This window comes from Cariama cristata, unplaced genomic scaffold (genome assembly GCF_000690535.1).
Source record: "Cariama cristata isolate BGI_N322 unplaced genomic scaffold, ASM69053v1 scaffold16075, whole genome shotgun sequence".
Classification (NCBI taxonomy): Eukaryota; Metazoa; Chordata; class Aves; order Cariamiformes; family Cariamidae; genus Cariama; species Cariama cristata.
Window position 1 is genome coordinate 19,206 of NW_009618302.1, and position 8,845 is coordinate 28,050.

The 8,845-nt window shown below is 37.3% G+C and overlaps 1 protein-coding gene across 1 annotated transcript in view; it reads left to right on the top strand.

Annotated features, from left to right (window-relative positions):
• EXOC3 (exocyst complex component 3) overlaps nucleotides 1-8,532 on the top strand; it is a 25,172-nt gene extending 16,640 nt beyond the window's left edge. The window contains exons 6-12 of the mRNA XM_009700820.1: nucleotides 327-427; nucleotides 905-1,015; nucleotides 1,774-1,924; nucleotides 3,298-3,420; nucleotides 6,049-6,210; nucleotides 7,350-7,477; nucleotides 7,927-8,532. Coding sequence (XP_009699122.1) covers nucleotides 327-427; nucleotides 905-1,015; nucleotides 1,774-1,924; nucleotides 3,298-3,420; nucleotides 6,049-6,210; nucleotides 7,350-7,477; nucleotides 7,927-8,098 — 948 coding nt within the window. The 3' untranslated portion in view covers nucleotides 8,099-8,532. The remainder of the gene's footprint in view (nucleotides 1-326; nucleotides 428-904; nucleotides 1,016-1,773; nucleotides 1,925-3,297; nucleotides 3,421-6,048; nucleotides 6,211-7,349; nucleotides 7,478-7,926) is intronic.
• Nucleotides 8,533-8,845: the final 313 nt, after the last annotated feature.

Below are 8,845 nucleotides of genomic sequence, written 5' to 3' on the forward strand. Positions count from 1 at the left end.
TGCTGAATTAGAAATATTAAGTACTTTTTTGCTGAAGAAAGAATGCAACTCTTTTCAGTATCAGGAGAAAATTGCAGCATACGTTAATGGTTGTCAAAAATTTATTAATTACACTTACGGAAATTGTGATTTTTGGTTTAGTCAGCAGCAATTGTCTGGGCTTGTTTAAAAAAAAAAAAAGCCACCAAACAACAAACCAAAAAGCATATGTAGAGCTGGAGCTGGTGCTAGCGAGGGTCTCCAACAAGATAGGAGTTCTGTCTTTGGTTTGCCTTTATCTTTACTGATAAAGACCTCTTTTTATAACTAACCTATTTTTAACTTAGATGTTTGAGCAGAATCTTCAGGTGGCTGCTCAGATAAATGAAGATTTGAAAACAAAGGTACTCCTTCTATGTCTTCAACAAATGAATTCATTTCTAACCAGGTAATATAATTTTTAAGATTTATCCCGCCTCAGCCTCTCCTTGCTCCTATGATTCCGATACTTGTTTTTTCTATGGATGTTTTTTGCTTTATCTTTGGCCTATCACATCCATGGCAACCAAGATTTTCTTCCCTTTCCTTTTCTCGCTTTCTTCTTCCCTTCCCCCGTTTCACCGCAGAAGTTCTTCTGTGCTGGTGAGTGGCACTTCAGTTCCTCTCTGCAAATGGCTCTAGTTCTCGGAGTCAGTTCCGCTTTCTTTAATATTTCAAATTTATATCCCTTTCTCATAAGGAAGACAGAAAACACCTCCTTGGCTGGATTCTGCCCAGAACAGAGAGACTAAACATCACTTGAGCAACAAGCCCTTTATAAAATACTTCTGAATACCTGACAGACCCTTTTGCATTTGGTCCTATAGGTGTACTTAAGTTATTACAATTTCTGTCTGTTTAATGCCGTTCCTTGTATATGTTACAGGTACAAAGATGAAGCACAGTTGTATAAAGAAGAACATCTTAAAAATCGTCAGTATCCTCATTGCTATGTTCAATACATGATTGCAGTCATCAACAACTGTCAAACTTTTAAGTAAGTCTGCATGTTCTTGCAGAATTGTGAGGGAAAAATAAGTATTGATATTTCATTTGTAATAGTACATGTTTCCAGGGCTTTCGCTTCTTTTGTATACAAAGAGGGTTTCAGTTAAGATAGTTTAGCTGACTAAACAAAGACAACAAGTTTTAAGAAAAAGAACTGTTTTAAGAGGCAGATATTGTGGTTGCTTTTGACTTCAGCAAGCCAAGCCATTGCCCTTCACCGGTCAAAATCGACTTGTTATTCCAAGAATTTTATTGCCAAAGAAAAACTTATCTTCAACTTTCAGAATTTGAAAAAGTAATTTTGGTTGGTTTGTCTGGGGTCTGCCATCTTCTCTTAAATTTGATCTCTCGCAGTTCACCTTCAAGCAGTGTGATCAAGGTGAACTGAACTGGAGAAAAGTAAAGGTAGAGCTTGCCTATTAAGGATATGAAAACAGGAGAAAGAAATCCTCATTTCTCATGTTCCAGTGTTCAGCAATCCAACCCCATGTGCTGCTGTATCTGCTGCCATTCTCAAGTCTACTAATCAGCAGTAGTTTGTTACCAACATACAAGTAGTCTAGGTTGATCACTCTAAAATCATGCTGGAGAGTAAATTAAGGCTTCCAAAGCAAGCAGCAGGCATTATTTCCCCCTGCAAAAAATATGACTGTCTAGTGTGTCTCTTTCTGTGTATGCGCTCTGAAAATTTAGTAGCAATGCAATTGTGCATCAGTGGATGATGAAAAGCATTGGTATTTGTCACAGAGAATCTATAATCAGTCTGAAAAGAAAATATTTGAAAATTGAAATGGAAGACACGTTGTCAAGCAGTCATACAAGCATGGATGCAACTTTAGACATCATTGCCAAAGAAGGATGCTCTAGCCTGCTAGATGAAGTCTTCATCGATTTAGAGGTTAGAATTTCTTTTTCCTCAAAAAAACAGAAGTATTCTTTTATAAGGAAAAAATAATTCAGGAATGACGTAGTTATGAAGCCTTTTGATTGCTAAACGTATTTTGTATGTGGGGTGCTAGCAAAGTGCCAGTAAATGTCAGTGTTGTTCTTCACTGGTATAGTTTGCACATAGGAGACTGAAAGGTTGCTTAATTATCTCACAGGATGACTTCAGGTAGGTGCTTTGCATATAGTCAATATTTTCTAGCAGATTGTACTTAGTCTTATGTAGTTGAGTTTTAAGAATCATTTAGGAAACTACTGCTGATATTAAGTTATCATCTTTGTACAGGTGCAGTACACCTATTATTAATATAGGTAATTGACTCTAAAGGTAGGCCCTTTCTGACTGATAAAGTGCCATGTTTAAGAATTCTAGCTTCTTGTATAGAATCCCCCAGGAAAAAAAAATAATTCTTTTTATTACTAAGAAGAAATTGGGGTATGGAGAGGGAGGCAAGGAAATAAGAGAAATGGTGGGGGCGAAGGAAGATGCTCTGGGACTTGTTAGATTTGTGATAATATTTTGAACTGATGTAAACACATTGAATGACTCGCATTAAGAAAGATATGGGAGCAGTGTTTATTTTAAACTTGGCCTTCTTAAGCAAAACTCTTACTTCTCATTAATTATGCTCATTGATTATGAGAAGACACTCCATCTATTGTAATGACCATTCTTTGATGTTCATTAACCTCAAACTTCATGTCACTATTATGATTTATAAAATACCGTGCTCTAGTGTGTAAAAGTTGTACATCTCTGGGGAGAACAAGGCAAGATGCATATGTAGATGTAAAGAATACTGGAATTCTGTATTGTGGAGTTCTGGGAAAGGAGTAAAGTGTATAGGCCACCAAGTTTGGTATAGGCACAGGAAGTTTGTGTGGCCAACAAAGAGGAGCAACTGAGTGGCCGGTAGCAGTTCAAGAAATCAAGCATAAAGCTGCATTGTCGCAACTGTTTAAAAGTGCCTTGTATTTAAAATTGGAATTGTCAGCTCTTATGCCAGTGTTGTCCTTGGACCTTAATTTTTTTTTTTTAGCACAGACATTTAAATAGAGAACGTAATAAAGGATTTTAGAGAACTCGTATGAAACAAATGCTCAGGTTAGTGTGGTTGGTTTACATGCACACCCAGTGTGTATGTCAGGGTGGCACTCCGTGGCAGCTGTCATTCTGACAACTGATCGCATCATATTCCTAGACTAACTGCTTATTCCTTCTAGTTTAGAAATATATGATGCTTAAAATTGTCTCTATTTTTTTTGTAACTGATATGATGAAAGTGTCAAAAATTTGTTCTGATCAATTGTTTGTTACCTTCTCAGCCACATCTCAATGAGCTGATGACAAGGAAGTGGTTGATGGGGTCTAATGCAGTGGGGACTATCTGTGTCACTGTAGAGGATTATTTCAATGACTTTGCAAAAATAAAAAAGCCTTATAAAAAGGTAGGTGCAAAATATTCTATGATACTTTGCTAATGTACTCTGAATATCATGTTGGTTTGGAATTTCTGAACACTGAATTGAATTCAGAATTGGAATACAGAAACTGGAAATGATTAATCACTGGAAATTTAAAAATGTTCATAATCATATTGCAAAAGTCCGAATCTAATATTACTCTCTCATCTTTTTTGTTCACAGCTATGTAATATTGTCAAAGACAGCTCGGAGTTGCAGGATTTAGTCCAGAAACTGTATTGGCATGTTACTAGATTGTATTCTTACCAGCTTGTACTTCTCTGTCTCTCCTCAGAAGCTTGTAGTCAGATAAAATTAGCTCTCCTGAAACTAGTTTTGCTGGCCTGTAATTACTTTTTTTGAATAAGTGCACATTCTGTAATTCCTAGTTTTAATATGTGCAATGAGGCATAATTAAATTGGTGCCATAAGGTGTAACAAATGCGTAACTCATGTTTAAAGTGCTGTTGCAGCAGCATAATGTGCTAGGTTAGATTGTCTTTTTTTTTTTTTTTCTTCTGTGATCTGTCAAAGGTTATCTAGATTTCTCTATTATCCTTTAATCTTTAGTATTGTACTTGTTTTTATCCTTTATTAAATTAAAGTCAGATTTGTGTAGTTAAGATAGTTTTAAATTGTTCTGTAAGATTTAGGAAATATTTGAAGCTAGCGAGATCAGGATTTAGGTGAGGTCTTTGAACAAACCGTTACTTAAATAGAAATGCTTAAAAGACAGTCTCCAAATCATACACTTACTCCTTATTACTTGAACTCTTAAAGAGATGGAGAGGACTACTCAAAGTTCCTCTGACCTCTTAACCTTCAGTATTTGCAGATCCTAGATGCCTTATTATGTAAGTGAATAACATGCATTTCCAGTCCAGAAAAAGTACACAAAAGAAGTTAGGTCGGTCCCAGAATTAGTCTGTATCCATGGAGCAGCTTCCTTTTCCAGATTTGGGTTGTTATTGTGAGGTAGTAGTGCTTGGCATGAGTTTCTTTAAGCGTTAATACCAATCTCCACAATCACATGTGTTGCATCATGTAGCATTTATTGCCACCTTCCCTTATAGGGAAGAAGGTGACAGACACATTTTTTGGCATTCATCATACCTGCTATTCCACTGTCTCCTAGCACGAAAAAATCTCCCACACAAGACACCGTATGTTCTAGCACCAGATGGGACATTCTTTTGTTGCCTTGGTTTGGGGTGGGCTTCTTTTCTGGTTTTAAAATATTTTTCATTAACCCTGTTTTGAAAATCCAATTTTTAAAAGCCACATGAACAGAGCACCTGCAAAAAGCCCAGCGGGAAGGACACAATCTGGAACAGGGGGGATCTGGATCTTACAGTCATTCTGCTTTGCCATTTTCCTTGCGTGTAAAGTGAATGCCTTGTCATTGACTGTTGGTTCTTCTTGGGTGTTCCTTTTCTCAGTTGTTGAAGAGCTGCTGTTCTTCACTTACTGTTCGGTAGGATGGGGCATACATGTCAGTCTCCGACAAGTCTATTCTGTGCAGTTAATTTTCCTCTGTGTAACTGGCATCAATTCCACCAATGCAAGAGAAGCCATCCCTGAAAAACCAGTAACTCTGGTATTTCTGCACAGTCTTGAGAGCAGGACTTGAAATCGTATTTTCTGTGTCCTGGATGAGGGCTGTGACTTCAATACTTTGCAATCTGTTATTTTCTCTCTTCCCCTCCCCCCCTTTTTTTTTTCTTTGCTCTTTCTTGAAATCTTTCTCCAAAATTTTGACTGAAGATCATGTTGATTGAAACTAAATCTTGATATATACCAATAAAATATGGTAAAAGGTTTGTGACTACCTGTTATGCAGGCTTTTTCCTAATCATAGGTAACTTTGCCACCACACTTAGGGGAAAAAAACCCACCTGAGGACTTGTGGGATATAAGGACTCTCCTTACATTAGAGCTGAAAAAACATGTAAAAAGTTTGGGGTTTTTTGTTTCGTTCTTTATTTCCAAACCTCAGCATTACTCTTGCACCAATACCAGGTGCTTCACTTAATCACCAGTAGCTATTTCCTATAAAAGGACAAGTGCAGAATGGCAAATCAGTCAAGGAAGATCTGAGAAAGTGGTTCCTGCTGGCTGTCCAGGCTTCTTACCAGACGTGACCCAGAGCACAGATCATGTAGGCAAGATTTGCAGTGCTTTATGCAAGGTACTGGAGTTCTCCAGCAGGAAGCCTCTGTGGTGGCTGGTTGTTCCTTGACCAGATATAAAGAGCAAGGCTGCAAGGCCAAGCACAGGTCTGTCCTAAAGATCATCCAAATTATTTCACGTTTGTTCTTTTATCTTTGGATAATGACATATCTTTCAGACATGTCATTAGAGATATCTTGGGTTATTTGTTTCTCTTTCTTGTAACTGGCACATCCTTTTCATTAGGGAACGACAGATTTTCATTTCTGTCAACATTGTGAAAATCTAAAGCCACTCAAAATGTATAGTATTAGCAAAAACTGTATACTGGTGATTAAGTGCAAATACACATTTCAAAACCTAATAATTGTTCAAAGACTAAAAATAATGGCTATGTTGGCAGGTATCGCTGGCATAATCCACCATCTTTTTCTTTTCTTTCAGACAATGACTATGGAGGCCCATCGGAGAGTGGTTGTGGAATACATCAGAGCAATCATGTTAAAACGTATATCTTTCAAGAATGCGGAAGAGAGAAAAGAGGGTGCAGAAAGAATGATCAAAGAGGCAGAACAGTTCAGATTTCTGTTTAAGAAGCTTGCGGCTGTAAGTATTTGCTTTGGGTGATGTTGTTAACCTGGTAATTTAGAATAAACCACACGTTTACTGCTTGAGGAAAATGGCTAGAGTTGATCCACATCTCCAAAATTTTGGGTGACTTGTGAATATCAAGGATGCCGGCTGAGGGCACAGGCAGTGTTTCTGAACACCCACAAGCCTGCTGCTAAAGTTCCTGAGCACCAGTTTCTACTGCTTTGTCTTTATACAGCTCTCTCTGCAGCTGAGTTATTTGAATGGCCTCACAGAGATCGGTACCCTGAATTTGTAATAGGAAGTGAAAGAAAAAAGCAGTTGTTTGTTTAAAAAATAAAATAAGATTTTAAAAAATGGGCTTTGCTTTTCCTGGCTGGAAGAAAGGGCGATACTGCATTGAACAGATGCAGTTACTTATTACCTAAGTAGCATGTGGTGTATTAATTTAGAATCAACAAGACAAGTGTGTTGACCTCATTCAAAGTGCAATAGAAATAGAAAAGACAGGCCAAAAAACGTATTTGAGAAACAGTGTACGAGATAGGCCTAAAATGAATGCTAAATCTTTTTTTAACTGCATAAGGAGCAGGAATCTGCTAGAAAGCTCTTAGGGCCAACAGGTGACAAAATGCAAAAAGAATGCAGAGAAAGGTAAAGCCTGAAAAACTAGGGGGGTGGGGAAGGGGAGGTGCTCACTGTGGAAGATGTTGGGGCAACTCCTGCATCAGGGTCCTTTGTTATGTGGGATTCTGTATATGATCTGTTTCAAATTGAGGCGTTGATAGGTTAGGGAATAAATGAAATGAACTGCCTTTCACATCAGTTATTCCTAATGTTTATGCTGGCAAACTAGCAAAAGTTGAAGACTGGAATGCAGCATCATGTGGATAAATACAACATATTGTTTGTAAGACATTACTTTCTTTACTGACGTTCTGAGGGTAGGTCTCTGGATGAAGAACAGGGAAAAAGGGAAGAAGCTTATGGTGACATTTCACAAATACTTTGTTTTTTTCAGTGCCTGAAAATTCAGCTCTTTGGGGAATTCAAGAGAATTGTCAGACAAAACACTAATTAAAGGATTGTTTATAGATATTGGGGGGGATTGTTTTTGTTTTGGAGACTTTTTTTTTTAACTTTTCATCTTGCAGGGCTCTGGAGAGGACACCGAAGGACTCTGTGACATCATTGAAGCCATTGCAGAGGTTATCAAGCTAACTGATCCTTCACTGCTCTATTTGGAAGTTTCAACTTTAGTCAGTAAATACCCAGATATCAGGTAATTCTCTTTGCCCCCACATTTAAAAGACAGATAGATAACATCACAGTTTGTAGTCTTGAGCGAATTTTGAAACAATGTGTATACGTGTTTTCATATTTTAGAATGTAGCCACTTTCTTACGAAAAATAATGCTAATATAAAATGTATGCGAGCTGGACTAGGAGGTACATGTACTTAAGTATGCAGTGGTACAGCAAAGGAATAATGAAAATACTTCTGTTAGGTGTTTTAGGAGGATAAAATATTCTTTAGAGTTTTGAAAGCAGCCAAAATAATGCCTTATAATGAGCTGGAAAAGCCAGTTCTGAGTGACTAGTGATCTGATTAAGAATTAAAGTACACGCTGAAACTGAGTGAGAGGATTGCCAACTAAGTGATATTTCTGACAAAATCTTACTTGTGCAAAGTTTCCTGCTAATGCCAGTTTTACCATTTTCCTTTGGCAGGGATGACCATATTGCAGCTTTGCTGACCGTGAGAGGCGATGCCAGCAGAGATATGAAGCAGACTATCATTGAGACTTTAGATCAAGGTCCAAGCCAACCGAATCCAAACTATGTGCCAATTTTTAAAGAAATTGCAGTTCCTACTCTAACTGTGCCAAAACTTCTTAAGTAACTGACAACTCTGTGTTTGTGTGTCATTACTGATCTGGGATCAACAGATTTGAAATATTTGAGGGTGAATTTGGCAATGCTATTTCAAGTAAAGTTCAATATACACTGATGCTTGCTAGGCATGTTTCTTTGTAAAGACTTGGATGTGGGAAAATGTAATCACATTTCTGAAAGAAGATGGATGTAAAGGTCATGTTTGAAGAATGAAGCTTCTAATGGCCAGGGGCCATTTTACTGACCCATTTGTTACAGCTGGTTTTGCTGTCAGCAAATACATTTTTCTTGTGGAATATGTTTGCACGGTTCACTGCAATGCCGTATAAAGATATTTGTACCCAAAACAACAGAGCTTTATTTGTGCAGGATATACTAACATACATCGCTTACAATACCTAAGCAGAATCCTTTAGAACTGTCTTTATATGGCACTGCATTGAGCATATGTTAACATCCTCAGTCCACTTTCACATTATACTTTGTGTATGTACTTACTTTGGTGTAAAATAGTTTATTGCAGAAAACTTAATTATGAAATCAGTTTCCTGACTAAGGGACTGAATGAAATTGCTCCTTGCTAATTTGATTATAGGGTGAATAAAGACATATGAGGTACCTTTTTTTAATTGATTTACTAAAAACAGCACGTAAAGCACCACCAGTTCAATAAAATGTTAAACCAGTGCTACCTTCAGCTATGTATTCTTTGCATCTTTACAGTAGACTTAAATCTTTTTTTTTTTTTTTTTTT